Consider the following 17,907-nt stretch of genomic DNA (forward strand, 5'->3'; position numbering starts at 1 on the left):
TTTACATCTGGCAGCATGTGACCTTTCTCCAGAATTTTTGGTCTAGAACATCTAGTTTTTTCTTGTTCTGGGATTGGGAGTCAGCCTCACACATACTCCTCCAACCCCTGCTTTATACTTTTTTTTTTTTTTACATTAAACACATTTGTTTTTAGATTTCATGACCTCGCTCTGCTCTAGGATCCAATCCGGGAACCACATTATACTTAGCACTTAGATCTTTTCGGTTTGTGTGAGCCTTGCCTGCATGTGTGGTCTTCTCCCCTCATGGCGTTTTTCAAAACTGGTCCCTTCTCATCTGTGCTTCCCAATATTGCAGAGACTGCAAGTGCTCTCCTGTGGCATGTGTGATTGGAATGTTTCCTAAATACAGTGACTTCTGAGAAAATCAAAGGCAAACAGAACAGTGGGCATTTACTTCATGCCCTCCCCACTTGTCCCCGGAACACAGCTCAGGGGTAGGTCCATTACTGTGCAACGGAAAGAGTGTTGCTTTAGGGACAGGAAGTATGAAGTCTGAGTCTTCACAAACTCCCCCTGTGACATCACCTGCTCACCACAGCTGAAATTCAGTTCATTCATAAATTTAAGTGTTATCTATTTAATAGGGAGCACATCTCCGATGATCTGCAGCACAGTTTCGTTTCTACTAGACCCCGAGCCCCACAAGACTGAAGAAAAACCAACATCTGTTTATGTAAATTTACACTAATACTTATATCATTTTGTATCATTTGAGAAAAGTTAGTTTCTCGAGTTAGAAATATTAAGTTCTTTCAGTTACCAGCTGAGCAAGTCAATGATGGTGACCCTGATCAGAGACTTATTAAGAAACCATTTTCAAATTTCAAGATAAAGCTTTTATTTTTCTTCTAAGCTTCAGAGAAATGTGTTCAAAGGCAGATAAAGCACCATGGAGGAAAAGTTCCTTGCCAAAAGAAGACAGACAGGTTTTTGCTAGGCAGGCTCACGGCATGATAGAGGACGGGCTGGGGAGCATGTGCTCTGATAGGCAGGCAGGCTCAGGGCGTGGTGGGAAAGGAGGGCTAGGAGGATGTGCCCTAACAGCTACTGATTCCCAGGGCCCTGCATGCTTCCGCTTCCTTGTTGGGTCCTCGAGTTGCTGTCGATAGATGAGTAAGAGCAAGAATTCACTCTGTCATCTTGGGCGCCTGGGGAGTGAGCCTTCTTTCTGTGGTGTGAGCTGGGTGACTTCTGCTCATCCTGAGGGCTGGGTGTTGCAGGGCCATGCTGTGCTGTGTCGGTGATGAGCTGTTCCTTAGCCCCAGTAGGCTACCACCTTACATTTCACACAGTCCCAATTCATGCTCAGTGTTAGAATCAGTTGTATGTCCACACATACTGGCATTTAGCTACTTTAGGGAAGTATTTAGCAACCAAAAAGAGTAAGTCTGTTTATAAAAACCCACTTTCCAGAGAGACGCTAGGCCCCTGGGAAGAGGCTGTCTAGGGGATTCCATCCCAAAGCCATCCTCTACACAGTGTATGATAGTGTTGATGCACACAGCAGTCATGGCTGCTGCTCACTGATGTCAGTCACTGCCACCTGATGTGTGGGCACAGAGTCCCTGGGCACGTTGGACACCTGCCTCTTGGTATCGCCCATGCTAACCCATTTTCACATAGATTTTTATTTCCTGCCTTCCTTTCTAAAAGCACTATTTATTTATCTATCATTTATTTGTTTGTTTTATTTTATGTCCTGTTGCTCCTGGGCATCATCTTTAGGGCTGTCAGATGACCATTAAAACATTTTCTGCAGTTAAACATGGTACTTTGCATGAAAATTTGAAAACACTAGTAAAAACAGTAGTTTAAAAAACAGCTTAGCAGGCTGCTTTGGCAGTTGCCATTTTATCACAGGGGTTGAGAAGAACCTGGGTGAAAATTTAAAAGCATATGTAGAACTCTTTGCTGGACTAGGGAGATGGACAGCCAGCAAGCATTAGGACATGAGTTCAATCTCCAGCACCCACCTAAGAAGCCGATGTAGTGGTATGAACCCCAGCACCCGGGAGACAGAGACAGGAAGATCCGTAGGGCTTGCTGGCTGCCCAGTCTAGCTAGCCTACTCAGCAAGCTCTAGGTCCCCACACACGCACACACAAAGAAGGAAGAGAGGGAGGGAAGATGAAGGAGAAAAAGAAAAGTCTTGCTAATCTTTTAGGTTATGTAAAATCTTAGGTATAACATCAAAAGCATGATCCATAAAAGAAAAATTGATAAATTGGACTTTAGAAGTAAGAACTTCTCTGAAGGTACTTAAGAGAAAACAAAACCCTAGGCTTAGAGAAAGTAGTTGAACGCTGGGCATACTGATGCACATCGTGAATCCCAGCCCCTGAGAGGCAGAGGCAGGCAGATCTTTGTGAGTTCAAGGTCTACATAGTGTGCTCCAGGACTGCCATAGCCACATAGTGAGACCCTGTATTTGGGGGGGAAAAGCCAGAGAGAAAGAGAGTAGTTGAAGATAACATATCTGATGAAAGATTTTTACCTATAAAATATAAAGAATTAATTAAAATAGGAAAACAATTTAAGTTTTCAAATGAAAAAAAAAAAAAACTGCAGATGTACAGGATACACAGAAGCGATGCCTCCTGCAATTAGAAGGGGTTCCTCCCAAGCACAGGAGTGTGAAATGGCAGTTACTATGAAAAGTTCAAATGAAAGGAAAATGCATGTTCTCGCAGAAGTTCATAAGGAAATGTTTGTGGTGACTTTCGCTAGTGATGAGGCAAACTAACTGGCACATCCATGTCACAAATCCCACTGGTCGCAGTGAGCAAGGGTTCTGATATAGGGTGACTCCTGATGCCCTACATGCTAAGTGAAGGACCCAAAGGCCACACACCGTATGAGTCTATTTATATCACATTCTCAAAATGACCAAGCAACTGTGGTTGCCCAAGACCAAGGGCGTGGAAGGACTGACTACAAAAGGACCTGGTTTTAGAGTGTGGGGCTGTTCCATGTATTAGTCACAATGGTGACTGCACAGCCGTGTGTGAGTGCTAACTGGAGGTGCCCTGAGTCGGGTTTCAGTGTGTGTATATTGTACCTAGATTCTTTTTTTCCAGCAGTGAAACAAACCATGTAAAGAGAGGGAAGGATGTGGATAGGGTCTAGTAGAATCCCAAGGCCTTGTGGCGTCTGTTTGCGAACCTTTGTGTGCAAGAGAAGCAGGAAAAGAAGGCAAGTGTCTGGAGATTGTTTCAGAAGGGTGTCCACACAGTTGGAACTTTGCAATGAGAGTAAACCCAGGGAGTGTGTAGTGATGGAAACCCTCTGCTGTACTCTGTGTAATGGCTCCTAAGGGGTCCTTGACCCCTAGAAGGAGCACACCACTGGCCTGTTTTCACGGGGTGCTTCCTTCTGGAGCAGAAGCACTGATACAGGGTAGACAAGCGCTGAGGGATGCTGAGCTTCGGGTCCTGACTCCGTCTCTGAGCTCAGGGCGTTCACTTCTCATTCTGCGGCACTTCTGGTCTATCTTGTACAGGTATGCTTGGAAAACCAAACGGCCACTCTACCTTTCACACATCGACAGGTCAGTCGCATACAAGAGAAGAGGTGAGTCAGACGGTTTCTATTCTGTCTCCACATGGAAAGCAAGGGCAGGCACACACTTCCCACGTGATGGGGATGCTCTTGTGTATGTCTCCTGCCAAAGGAGAAGTCACATAAAAATCCAGGTTCTGGGAAATCACCTGCTTCTTCATAGCAAAGCTGAGCTTCTCTGTTTCTGTGGCTGTGAGAACTCTGCAGGAGACTTGCCCTGAGGTCCTCTTGTACTCTCTTTTTAAATCATTAAGTAACTTCCAGAGGCCCCTCGTGTAGCTCCAGCCTCGCCTAATGTTATTGCGTATGTTACTGTAGTTATGAAGCCAGCTGGGAGTGAGTGTGCACTCGGGAGGCTGGGGGAGGAGGCTCCAGAGTTGGAGGCCAGCTTGCCCACCACCACCCGTAAAGGCTAAGGAAGCAGCAGCAGTCCGTGCCTGTAAACTCCAGGCCTTACCTGTGGACTGACACTCGCCTCCTCCCTCCATCTCCAGAAATGGTTGAAAATCTTCAAAAGCAATTTAGAGCCCTGGCTGGTTCAACACCTGTGGTTGAAAAGAAAGGCCCTTCAAGTTTTCAGTTCAACTGGACTGAAGAAGACACCAACAGCCCTTGTTTCCATGGACACAGCCTCCAGGGACTCCTGATAAAGAAAGGCGAGTCCTTGCTCACCAAGAACTCACTGTATTGGCTCAGTACCCAGAAGTTCTGCAAAAGGTACGTATATTTTTAAGACTCCAGACGCAGGAGGCATGATGAAACCCCCAGCTGAGCCTGAAGAGCATTCCTTTCCTCCCTCCAAACCTTTCTATATCCCCCTTCTTGCTCTTTCAAATTCACTGTCTTGTCTCTTTTTCTGTTAATTGTTGTTACATACATATATTCCTAAATACATAAATGCGCCCCACTCAGTCTGTACAATATTATTTGTATGTATGTTTTCAGAGCTGGCCATTTCCTGGTGGATAACCAGTTGGTGTGTTTTTCCCTGGGGAAGACTGTTCTCCCCCTACTCGGCATTGCTTTAGTTGCCTGTAGTTCTTTGTATGGGGTTGCGGCCTCCTAGGCTCCCGCCTCTCCATCCGCTTTGGCATGTCTATTGTCTTCGTCTTCATTCAGCTCCAGTTTAGGCAGCCATATTTGTGAGACATTATGGGTGTAGCTTCTGAGACATGTAGCTTAGCAGCCATAGTCTCACAGCAAAGTCCTGCTCCCCTGCCTCTTACAGTCTCTCAGTCCCTCCTCTGCTATGCACCCTGAGCCTCAGGTGCAGGAGTGCTTTGGAGAAGCATCCATTAGCACTGGCACCTCTGCACTTTGATGGGTTTTGATTTTCCCCATCTGTTGCAAAGAGAAGTTTCCTTGATAAGGATGAGGACTGCACTTACCTGTGGGCGTAAGGACAGACATTTAGCATGCAGTTAGGAATTATGCTTATTTACTGAAGTGCTGACTAAGATTTTCATTCCTTAAAAGACAAACAAACCCAGGGCTGGGGAGGTCGCTCAATGGTTAGAGCAACTGTTGCTCTTTCAAAGAACTCAGGCTCTGTTCCTAGTACCACCTGGAGGCTCATGGGAACCTGTGACTCCACTGCTAGGGGATCCTGTGCCCTCTTTTGACCTCCATGGGTATCAGGATACACATACATAAATGAAGGCAAAGTAATTATAAAATAAATCTAAAGTAATAAAATATTTTATTTTACTAAGTTCCCTCATGAGTTTGGGGCCATGCATATTACATGACTCACACAGCTCTAAGTGTTTGGCAGTATGGTATTGACTGGTCTTAAACGTGACTGTTGGCGAGGTCAAGCATTTCAGTGAGCCCTCCATCCTTAGCTTAGCAACCATGGACAACATGAAACACTTTTTCTTCATATAATTGAGGAGCTTCTTCAAATTTCCCAAGTTTCCCTCTAACTCATGCTACTGTTTGGAAGCTAGATGTGTCCCCTGGTGAAGGGATTTGGGGGTGGACAATGAATGGGTGCCAGGGCTTCTAAATTACTATTTGAAGGCAACTTACCTTTTCCTTCCCATTCTAGCTATTATTGTAAACACGCGACAACATATGAAGAATCAAACTTTTCTCTGAGTTACCAGTTTATACTAAACATTTTCTCCTTCCTACTGAGAATAAAGACCTCTGCCCTCCATGAAGAAGTGAGCTTACTTGAAAAGAAACTTTTTGAAAAAAAATACAGTGAATCAAAAAAGAGCTCAAGACCCAAGAAAGTAAGAAGAAGACACTAAGAAGACAGAGGGGCTTGTCAGAGGGTGCTGTATAGGAAAATGGCGGGTCTTAGAGCTATGTTCTAGGGAACTGTGCTCAGAACATTGTTGCATATGCATACATATTGACATGTGTCTTATATGCATTGTAAAATAGTGAACCTTGAATTATTTTCATAATTACTTTTTTTTAGAAAATTAAAACATTATGTACATGACACCTGGGAACTTGTATTCATTGGATTTTAAACTTAAACTTTCTTTTTATACTTTCTCTTACCAAAATGAGAACTAGCCTTGTAGTTCAGACCTAGAACTCAGTGTGCAGCTCAGGCTAGCCTGGAATCCACTGTTGTAGCCCAGGCTGGCCTCAGTGCATCTCCGTCTGGAATCTGGGATTATAAGCATGCACCGAGGTGATTGGCTCTGGATTTACTTATTATTCCTTACACTTTAAAATGTTAATCCCGGATGGATCAAAGACCTCTGAACAACACAGGCATTCACTTACACATATGAAAGTGTCCTGAGGAAACAGTATGGATGTGTCGATGACCCTGGGACACCTGGAAGCCAGGAGAGAAGGTGAGCAGCATTGCCACAACAAACAGCAAACTGGGCGACATATGCTTTGGGCAAAAGGACAGTTTATTTAACATGGTGAAGGTGTGTGCAAAGAAATAGGTAAAAGACTAGGAAATCCAGGGAAGAGACATGAAGTGCTATTTCCACATATTGGGCTGGCAGGTGTTTTAAGGAAGTATAACACCTGGTAAGGATATTGGAAAGTTTTGTATTTCTATATCTCAATGAATTCTGAGAACTGCCTGTTGGTGTTACTCTTTCTATTTTATTTTGGTTTCTTATACCGCTACCTCCCTTCCAAGCCCCCAATACAGGGAGGAGAGAAAGAAGTTAGAAGAGACAGGGAACACAGACCTCTTTACTTTTTCTAGCACAGTAGGGCTGTCGGGTTCTTTGGGGCAATACCAGTCTCAGTCATCAGGATATCAAACAGCAAATGAACCAGTAGCCTTCTTCCTCCTCAAAATCTTTCTCTCTCTCCATCCATCTCCTCCAAGCGTTTTCTCGAAGCGGCCTCTCTGTCTCCGCACTCTGGTATTTATACCCTCTCAGTGTTCAACCATATCAGCCAACAAAGACCACACCCCTCTCTGAGCCCACACAAGACACTTGTCAGCTGTGGACAAACTAGAAGCAGCCCCATATCCCACACTTGGGATTAAAATAAAAGCATAACATAACCAGGTTTTTAAAGAAACTGCCATGTTCTGGTCATGATTTAGGCACTAGAGGGTCACAGCATCTAGTGGGAGATGTGAGGAAGTCAGTGTGTCTAATGGAGAATTAAACCAAGCAGGAAAAACTGGGCTAACTGTGATAAGGGGGGGGGGCTTCTAGGAGGTGACATTTGAGCAGAGACTAACTGGCCTGAAGTACAGCAGAAGGAACAAGTCGTGTCACCTCAGGGAAGATCATTCATCACAGAGGGGCCAGGCACAAAGGCTGACAGATTCAAGAACAGCCAGCTTCTGGAAGTGTCTGGAGTGATGGGTTGGAGACGAGTACAACAGATGGACAGGAGGTGGGCATACCACTCAAGGCCAGGGCAAGAACTGTAACTTTTAGCCCAAATTTGTTACAGGAAGCTTTGGAGTAATAAGCAAAAGCCTGAGAAAATTCTTTTTATGTTTGCTGAGTTTGTTTCAAGTTTTGCTTTGGAAGTCCACAATGAATCTTATCCTTTTAAAACAAATGCTTTTTGGCCTCTCTGAGGTGATTCCATGGTCTCATTTTAGCCACTTAATGAAGTAGTTTACATTGACTAAATTTCAAATGTTGAACCAACCTTGCATTCCTAGGATATCCCTCACTTGGCTCTGACCAGTCATCTGTTTTATATATTAAGTCTGATTTCTGGAAAATATGGTTGTTGGGTTGTTTTTTTTTTTTTTTTAAAGATGTGTTTAAGACAACATTTTGGATATGTAGCCTAGCAGAGCCATGACTCAATTCTCCTGTCTCAGCCTCCTAAGCAAGCTGGGATCGGAGGCATATCTGATAATGTCTTTGTTTTCTGCTCATGGTCTTGGGTTTCCCGTCACTCATGAGCAATGAATTCAGCTTCCATCGTTGGGACTGTGGCAGTCCTCAGCTATGACCTAATCAACAGGAGTTCGATCCAAGATGGCCGTGTGGCACCAACAGTAGAAGTCCTGACCCTCCTCTCCTGACAGTGCCCTGACTTGTGGGGCAGCACATGGCGGTGCCAAAACCTAAGGGACCAATTCACTCAGCCTCAGAAATGTAAAGATTTTCAAAGCTGGTACAACCTACCACGGAGCCACGCCCTGACTCTCCTGCATTTTAACCTCACCAATGAATTCTGACCTGATTACCATTTTAGTATACAAACACAACCATGTACACTAGTACAACTCGGATACCTCTACAGAGTCTGTCATGCTGCTAACTATTCCTAGTAACATCCTCCATCCGCCCCCCCCAAAATACATGTGTTGTTAGGTAGTTTGAAACTTGGCATTATATCTAAAAGAAAGAACACCTTCCTGCAGCACTGGCTCCTGTGCACAGGAGCGTGGGCATCACTATGGGCTGCAGTACTGGTTTCAAGTGGGTGAAGAGCCTCATCCTCTTGACGGTTGAGTTTTCAGGGTACACAGCCTTGCCATTGACACATAAAAGAGGAGCCACCTGGAAAGCCAGAATGGAGGGGAGAGCCCAGGTCCCGGCCCTGCCACCTGGCAGGCAGCAGGTGGTGAGTTCGCCTATAGCATGCCTGAAGTCCACACTCACTGGCACATACTCAACTATGTAGACACAGAAAGACACCGGAAGGGGCACTGCAGCCAGATCATTGAGAAGACTGAACAAATCCCAAGCGTGGCTGCTGTAAAGGCTGCATGAGGCACTTGAATGTTGGAGATAGTTGGTAGTGGAGATTTTCATCCCAAGTGTGTAGCTGGTGAGGGGTTTTGTTTTGTTTTGTTTTTGTTTTGACTTAAAATGCCTCTGAATTCTTGAAAGCTGAGTGAATTCACAGTTTGGTCTCTCACAAAACGCACTCAAAGAGCTCTTAGTGTGTGTTCAGTTGTCTGCTGCCCTTGTGGAGTGAGTGCCTTAGGAATCTTCACAGGGAGCTGGGTGGCTCCGAGTACTCCCAAGGGACTTTTAAAGCCAAACTACTGCTCAAATATAATGACTTTCTGTCACCGTTGTTGCTCACATTAATTGCGTTAAGTGATTAACTATTACCTAAAGTGGAAAGATAGTTTCTTAATTTAAAAACTTCCAGGATTGGGCTGGAATACGGCTTGGTGGTGGGAGTGCCTTCTGTGCAAACATGAGGACCTGAGTTCGGATCCCCAGCACCCAAGTAAAAGCCTAGCCTAGCAGTGCAGAGCTGTAAGCCTGGTGCTGGGTGGGAGGCTGGCCAGGTGGTTCCCCAGTGCTCACTGGCTTGCCTGTGATATACCATGGGCGGGGGGTGGGGGGCAGGATTCTCAAATCTTAGAAAGAAAACTAACCCTGAGGCTAAAGCCGTAGGAGGGTGGAAAATGTTATTAATTTTCTCTTCTTAGAAATTCACACCAGGAGAAAAGTCCTTCTGGAAAGGTCCCTGTCTGTCAGAGTGCTCTGTCCTCTGCCTCAGTGCAGCCAGCTCCCTCTACTCTGAAGCTACTCTGGCTTTCCTTCTGTGGCTTGCTTTTACTTGCCCCTGTCTTCTAGCTGGTGTGCTTTCCATAGTACAGTCCTGCATCAGAGGGGGCGGGGAACAGAGAAGTGTCACCAGAGCCACCCAGCAGAGAGGACAGAGTGGGCGGGATGCCTATCCCCTGCACATGCCCCCTATGTCCCTGCCTTCACAGGACCTGCAGCTTGGCACTTCCTCCCTGGTACCTCACCCTATACCCTCACCCTTGACTTTGCTCCCTGGCCCATTCTTGACCCATGAATACTACTGTCTTTGATTTTGCCAGCACCTACAGTACACCCTACTTGGCACACTTAGCGTTGTTTGCTTGTATGTGTCCTCTTGTACAGGGACATTTCTTGAGGTACCTTAGAGAACCCTGTAGCTGGTAGATGCTCCGACTGTGTAATGACTAAAGGGGCCATCATTCCCTGCTCCTTACCCCACCAGTCACTGCAGGGCACCTTGCTGGTTAATGAACAGACTCATCCGTGTCCTTCCAAGTATTGGTTTTGAATCACTGAACTCTAAGAGAGGGGGAGACTGGGCATTGCTTTCATGATCATCAATAGCTGTGTCCCACTTAGCATTCCAGAGCCCTGCTCCTGAGAGCTGCTCAACCTTTTACATACTCTGATGTGGCACCACATTATTTTATGCTTAGCCTCTTAACTACTGTGACGTGGTTCCCCTTTATTTTACAAGTGGGAATATTGAGACACCGAATTCATTGATTGCTTGGGGCCAAACAGGAAGCCAGAGAATCAAGATCTGAATGCAAGCAGCCTGGCTCCAGAGTCCGTGGGCTATGTCCACTCTCGGGGGGGGGGGGGGGGGGAGTGGGGGGGGCTTTCTCAACTGGTGGTAATGTGGATGAGAATACTGGCCTCTATCTAAAGAAATCCTCAGAACAGCACTCACCTTCACCCTGAACCTGGTCTCCCTCAAAGGTGTCCCCTGGCTCCTGCTCACACCAGCTATAACTCTAGCCCTCCCTGCCTATGGCACCAATCTCCACCCCCACCCCCACCCCCACACAGCCCCACAGTGTCACTGCCCAGCACAGACAGATAATGCTTACCACTCTTCTAGGGGGATTGCAAAACCTCCCTTCTCTCCAGGCATTTATCATACCTCAGCCAGTAATTTTCCAAAAATAGCTTTACTAGCACTCTGGGGCTCCAAATCCTCTAACGGCTCCTTGCTGTCTAGAGGCCCAATGGCTTGTCACTGGACCATGGCTTCTGTACTGCTTTCTGTCTCCTGCCTCACGTGCCTGCTCAGCTCAGGCAAGCCATGACATCTCATTCCCCCAAGGCTCTTGCTGGGGCTGCAGTGGGGCTGTCAGGAAGGTCCTCTCTCAGAAAAACCTGCCAAGATGTCGCCTCCAGCCAGTCTTCCCCAGGGCGAGTTCCTTGTTCCCAGAGCACACACCATGGTCAATGAATAAGTGACATCTGTGCAGTGTACGGTTCTCCAGACAGAGCAACTGGAGAGTGGGGGTGGGGCTAGCTCTGCACACTTGGGTCCAGTGCCACAAACCAGATAGATCAGCTCAGATGTCCCCATGGCTCGGAGGGACCAGGAAACTTTTAGTTAAAAAACCACAAGACTTTGTTTGAGAAGGAACTAGAACTCCTAAGAGTACATTCAAAATTGGGCACTAGGACATACCACATGTCTAAGTATGAACGGATATAGGTATGACTCTCTCTGTTCACCATGCGTCTTCCCAGAACTGAAGGATCACAGAATCACATTGTTGCTGCTGCTGCTGCTGCTGCTGTGGTGTGTGTGTGTGTGTGTGTGTGTGTGTGTGTGTGTGTGTGTGTGTGTGTGTGTGTGGTGTGAATATGTACTTTCATGTGTAATGCTGGTGAGTCAAGCCAGGATCTCATGCATCCTAGGTAAGAGCCCTACCACTGAGCTGCAGGTGTAGCTCTCTTTTTACTTTCTGCCTCAGGAAGCATCTCCTAAGTTGCCTAGGCTGGCCTTGAACTCCAAGTTAGCCTTGTACCGGTGATGATCCTCCCTCAGCTTCCCAAGTAGCTGAATCCCAGTCCTTTGCCACCAGTTCTGGCCATCCTGTCTGCATTTTCACTGAGCTGTCTGTAAGTTTGTTCAGCTTACTACAAACTCACTTCACTGGGGATGCCACGCAGTGGCAGAGATCATGTGCAAGCCTCTGGGTTCCATACTCAGAACCACGCGCGCACACACACACCAGTCACTCAGTGCCTGACTCTCCATTCGTTTCATGTTGCAGAGAAGCCTCCCACCTGCTGACCCGCCACAGCTCACAGTGGGGTAAAGATGGGGCTGTATGTTGCTTTGAGGCGCTCTTAAGAGGGCCAAGGGAGAGCCGGAGCACTCGGGAGGCAGAGGCAGGCGGATCGCTCTGAGTCCGAGGCCAGCCTGGTCTACAAAGGGAGTCCAGGACAGCCAAGGCTACACAGAGAAACCCTGTCTCGAAAACAAAAAAAAAAAAACAAAAAAAAAAAAAACAAAAAGAGGATTAAAGGAGGGCTGAGGTGGCTCAGTGATGAAGAGCTGCTTTTCAGAGGACCTGGGTTCAATTCCTAGCACCTACATGGAGGTCCACAACTAATTTGTTAACTCCAGTTCTTGGAGGATCAGACACCCTCTTCTAGCCTCTGTGGGCACCAGTGGTACACAATACCACTGCAAAACATAGGTACACATAAGATGATAAAATTAATCCATTTTTAAAGAAGAGGATTAAAGGCTATGGAGGCCGAGCATTGTTGAGTGAGCTCCCTAATCCAGTAGCTCTACATGTGCTCACACTGTGTTCAAACCCAGCACTGTCAACTCCCAGAAGGCGTCACAGGAGTCTCCAAGCAGGCTCCTGCTTCTCCTCACTGATGCTCATGGCAAATGCCCTAGATTTTCCCTCCTTCCTTCCTTTGGCCTGTTGTACTTCACTCTGATCAGCACCAACAGAAGTCACTCAGTATTCCAGACACTGGACTTGGTAGTTTCCTGACTGAGAAGGGACATATAAAATTGAGAGCAAAAAGTATGTGATTCAAGCAAAGGAAAGTGCCAGCACAGGGAAGTCACTGTAAGAACAGAGTCAGAGAAGCTTCGAGCAAGTGATTGCAACCTTGCTCGTTCTCCACCTACAGAGTGAGGGTGACTCCCCTTGTAGGGAGATGCACCTGACACTCTAACAGTTTTAAATGGGTGTATATTTTGATTTGGATTTTTTATTAATTTATTCTCATATATTACATCCCAACAACACTTTCCCCTCCCTCCTCATTCACCCCTCCATTTCCTTTAGAAAAGGGGCAGATTTCAACGAAACATAGCATAGATGTGTATTTTGTATCATAGATCCGATCACTAGTTACCTACAAAGCAAGCAGGACCACTACTTTAGGGAGTCCATGTGTCTGTGTGTGTCAGCAAGCATGGTCTGGCCTCTCAGACCCCACCTGGAAGTTTTCTTCTTCAATCTGATGCCTATGCCCATGCCCTGCTGGTGACAGGAGAGAGGGCTTTTGGAGGCCAAGGCCTATGCTTCTGAGCCTAGGGCTTTCTGGTCATCATGTTGCAACTGCCAAGCCCTTGTTGGATCAATTGACAGTGAAGCCACAGCAAAAGAATGTGAGGTATCCTGGTTCTTGTAGATGCCAGCAAGTGGGTGACGCCCTATCCCACAGAGCCACTTCTGCCTCCATTCACAAACAAGAACACAGCTGGCTGCTTGGTGACTAGAGTCTGGATCAAGTGCCAGGTACCTGACAAGACTCACCCAAGATCAGTAGACCTGGCAGTGGCAGGCAGGATGGGGGAAGGGGCACGCCTTCAGCAAGCATGTTCATGACAACTGTCAACATTTGAAAATATATGGATGATGAAAATGAATACAGTCCTGAGAGTGGGTCTCAAAGTCTTGAGTCTCTGCTTGGGCAACCACCAAATACCATCTACAAAACCATCTAGAAAGTGCCAGCTGTAGCTCCGCCATGTTGAGTGTGTCCAGGCTACTCTACAAAGGGTTGATGGATGGGCTGTGGGTTAATCCTGGAATCTCAGACAGAAACATCAAAACTATTAGAAAGCATAACCAAGATGCTGAGGTGCATATCCCACACTTCCCAGCTTTGAGACTCTGAAACTAATTATCTCTCTATGGTGACTTTTCCATCTACAAGAGATAACCTCAAACTACCTCAAAGAGCTTTAAGGATCAGAGGCTCTTGGGTATGTCTGATGATGCTGGACACTCAATATTCCCCAAGGAGGACCAATGTCGTTACCATCCTGAATAACAGTGACCACTGATGCTAGTATGCTTGACAGTTTTTAAAAATATGAGGTAAAGTTTTTGGTCCTGTAAATAGTTCATGCTAGGATAAAGAAAATACGAGGAGGTTGAAAGTTTAGTGTTCATTAAGCTAAGCTCCTGTTACATGCCTGGAGCTGTAGGGGCCCTCTATCTTTCCTGTCTTTCTCTTACCTTACAGCTAAGACTAGTATTGAGCTCTTAAGCCCCCTGCCTCTGCCTTTGGAAGCACTAGGATTCCAGGTATGTCTCACGATGCCCAATTTGTGACATTTTTCTTTTAAAACAAGCAAAAGGCTTTAATAATAACAGTGATTGTGATCTGATTGCCCAGGGTGGACTCAAGGGTTAAACAGCTTGCTACATCTCAGGCTGGAGGCAGTGGGGAGAGTCAACCTATGTTACCTCCCACACCATTCTCCAGAGTGGAAAGTCTTTCATCTCAGGCTGGCAAAGGTCTAAGATGGTGAGCTGGGTGGGGCAGGTGGAGATCTGGCACAGAGGCCCTGCCATTATCATTGAGCCACTGGAGATGTCCCTGCCTTACCAGCCTTTTCATCAGGCCTGAAATCACCGAAGGTAGTGAGCCCCACAAAATGGCTGCTGGAGACGATGAGGTGTCCTGCCTAAGGACTAAGTGCACAGGCTCCTGTTCTTAGAATATTTGTGCTGTTGGGGTGCAGAAAGAGTACTAGGGAGACGGAATGCCAATCCTGGCACTTTCTGGGCACGTGTTCCAGCCCCCTTGGGATCTTTAGAGAGGAAGGAAGCCATTTTTATTTTTTGTTTGTTTTGTTTTTTGTTGTTTTCATTTTTGTTTTTCTAGACAAGGTTTCTCTGTGTTGCCTTGGCTGTCCTGGACTTGCTTTTGTAGACCAGGCTGGCCTCGAACTCACATCGATCCTCCTGCCTCTGCCTCCCAAGTGCTGGGATTAAAGGCATGCGCCACCACGCCCGGCTAGGAGGCCATTTTTAAATGCCCATGTGCCAGGTGGTATGGGATTTTAAGTTTAGTTGTATCTTTAGTATATGTTAAAGCTAGCACACACAGTAATGGGATTCATTATGACATCATATATGTATGCCGTTCAACTTTTCCTTCAATTCCTGATCCTCTACTGTCCCCCGCTTGCTGGAGCACTTTCTTCTCCCAAACAGTCTCACCTGTGCTTTCATGTCACACAGCCTCTCACACACACACTTCACTGTGGGAAAGTCTTGAAATAACATCATTCCAGTTAATTTCACAAACACTCTAAATCACTTCCCTCGCTTTCCAAATGGAAACCGAGGACTATGAGGGGATAGCCACTCAGGGTAGAAACTGTGATACTGACCTAGAATTTGAATCCTGATCTCCCAAAGTCATGTGGGATTGAACCAGTGAGAAGGCAAGCAGCCTGAGAGGTGTGGTCTAACAAGGGACGTAAACAGAGCCCCTGAGAGTAAATCGAGCAGCATGGCAGGTTGGCCTTTAAAAGCCAGGAAAAGATACAAAAACTGGACACATGTGCAGGGGACACTGGACTAGGAATACAGTGTGCTGGAAGCTTTCAACTGGGGTGTCACTTAGGAAACATGCGGGGGGCAGACGGGGAAGGAACCACAATGGCCAGGGTGCTTCTGATCACAGCAACCATTCTTAGAGCCACAGGGCACAACAGCAGAGGAAACAGGTGACCTGGCCAACCATTTTCTTTTACTGAGGCCCACAGAGAAATAACTGTGTTGAGAGCAACCTCACTAGCCAGCAGGAGCACGTAGGCTACAACCCTCTCCAAGTGTAGGCAACCTTGGCACATTGTTTCCAGATACCTTTCCTACACCGTCTGCACTGGGGCGGCGGGGGGGGGGGGGGGTGTTTCAATGCGTCCCCTACACTGACACCCATCTCTTAGGACACAATTTTCTTTTTAAAACCGTGCCAATGACTGGGCATGGTGTGACATTTCCATAATCCCAGCTCTTGGGGAGCCTAAGACAGGAGGATCATGGGTTCAAGGGGTACACAGTGAGGCCCTGTCTAAAAAACAAACAACAGCCAGGCCATGGTGGCACACACCTTTGAGCACAGCACTCATGAAAGTAGAGGCAGGTGGATTTCTGTGAGTTCGAAGCCAGCCTGGTCTATAAAGTGAGTTCAAAAAACAAAAAAAAGCAACAAGCACATTCCCCCAAATTAAGGTGATAATAACAAGCAAGAGGGCTGTAGCCGGGTGCGTTGCTACATGTCTGGACCCATGCAAAAGCCTGGGGGAGATGCATTGTTTGAGACCAGTCAGGGCCATATAATCAAATTTTATCTCAGAAAAGCACAGCACTATCCCATTCATAAGTTTAAAAAGGCCCTCCAAAAATATAAGCCCCACTCATAACTTAAAAATAAAATGCAGTTCAAAACGGTAAGATGCTGCTTTTCATAGCTATCTCTGACAACGCCTGGTGTGGATGCTGTCATGGCTTTGGCCAGTGTGAGTGGCCACTTGTCTAAAAGGTACAGGCTTCTGGTAAAAGGTTCGTAAAGATCTAAAACACTCCACTTGTGGGCTGGTGAGAGCCAGATCGATGGGTGAAGGTGCCCGTCCCGCAGGCCTGCGAACCCGAGTTTCATCCCTGGAACCCACATAAAGATGGAAGGCGAGAGCTGGCTCCGTAATGTCGTCATCTGGCCGTCATACATGCACCTTGGCACACACACCTGCCTCCCACACATACATCATGTATACACATATACAGTAGTGAAAATGCTCATTTTAAAATTGCAAACATGCATATCCCTTTCTCCCCACCAAACTCCAATTCTAGGAATCTATCCCATGACTCTACTTGGCGGAGCGTGTAAAAAGTGTGCTTGGGAGGAAAACGTAAGTGGTAAGTCATCCTGGTGAGGATCCTAGAGGCTTGCAATTACATGGAAAAATCTGGAAATGTACACAAACACAGTTACAAGGAGGAATCGGGGTGGCGGGTAGAGAAGCCCATTTGAACTCTAGCTCTTCGGTATTGCTTCAGTGTCTTTCTTCCCTTCCTCACTCACTTGTTTGGTTGTTTATCTTAAACTGTGAGTATGTATTTTTTATAATTAAAAATAATGTTAAAGTATAAGTAAGGGCCTTCAAGAGGGCTCAGTGGGCATGGGGGCTTGCCGCCAAGCCTGATGACCTGGGTTCAATCCCTGGAACCCATCTGATGAGAGGAGAGGACCAGCCGCCACAAGTTGTCCTTTCATCTGCACACACATGCTGTGGCTCGTGCTCCCACATAAACCCACCCACACACTAAGTAAGTGCACAAAATGTATAGCAAAAATAAAGACCCAATGGTAACAGCTCACAGACGTGGCTCTGGATTTCAGAATGTATTAGAAATAAATGAAATAATCCTACCTTATAGTTTACTAATACAACCCATTTTTTCCCAGTTTCTGTTTGTTTTACTAAAGGGTCTCATGTAGTCCAGGCTGGCCTCAAACTTACTTTACAGATGAGGACAGGCGCCTTTACCTCTCAAGAGCTGGAACCACACCTGCGCACCACCACATCTGAGACATACTTTTTGTAGACCAGACTGGTCTCGAACTCAGAGAGATCCCTCCTGCCTCTGCCTCCCAGAGTGGGATTATAGGAATGTACCACCCCGCCTAGCTCTAATTGTTTATATCTATGATTGAATACCGGTGGTCCTTCTTGTCCTGTTTCTGATTTTATGGCTTAACCTGTCTTCATTGTCCCTGTTTATTTAACACATACCATGTGTCAGACACTGAACCCAATGGACCATCACTTCTCAGTGTCTTCTACACCAGAGAGTCATTTAAGTTAGCCCCACAGGTAGGCCAGAAGGGGCCAGAATGTGGAGCCTTGGGTGCCTTACAGCGAACTGTGCCATTCAATAACCATCTTCAGGACATTTTCCTTGAGAATGCCAGTGCTAGGGACCAGGCAATGGCAGAAGAACAATGTCCTTTCCAGAAAAGCTCACACAAGAGTCTTGCACATGGAAAGCAGGGCATGGTAAATATGTTGGCACTACGCTGG

At 46.4% G+C, this 17,907-nt stretch overlaps 1 protein-coding gene across 1 annotated transcript in view; it reads left to right on the plus strand.

The window, feature by feature from the left end:
- The window catches only part of Taf1b (TATA-box binding protein associated factor, RNA polymerase I subunit B), a 59,541-nt gene extending 53,683 nt beyond the window's left edge, over positions 1-5,858 (plus strand). The window contains exons 13-15 of the mRNA XM_051156899.1: positions 3,524-3,594; positions 4,077-4,299; positions 5,633-5,858. Coding sequence (XP_051012856.1) covers positions 3,524-3,594; positions 4,077-4,299; positions 5,633-5,840 — 502 coding nt within the window. The 3' untranslated portion in view covers positions 5,841-5,858. The remainder of the gene's footprint in view (positions 1-3,523; positions 3,595-4,076; positions 4,300-5,632) is intronic.
- Positions 5,859-17,907: the final 12,049 nt, after the last annotated feature.

The sequence above is a fragment of the Acomys russatus genome, chromosome 1 (assembly GCF_903995435.1).
Source record: "Acomys russatus chromosome 1, mAcoRus1.1, whole genome shotgun sequence".
Taxonomy (NCBI): Eukaryota; Metazoa; Chordata; class Mammalia; order Rodentia; family Muridae; genus Acomys; species Acomys russatus.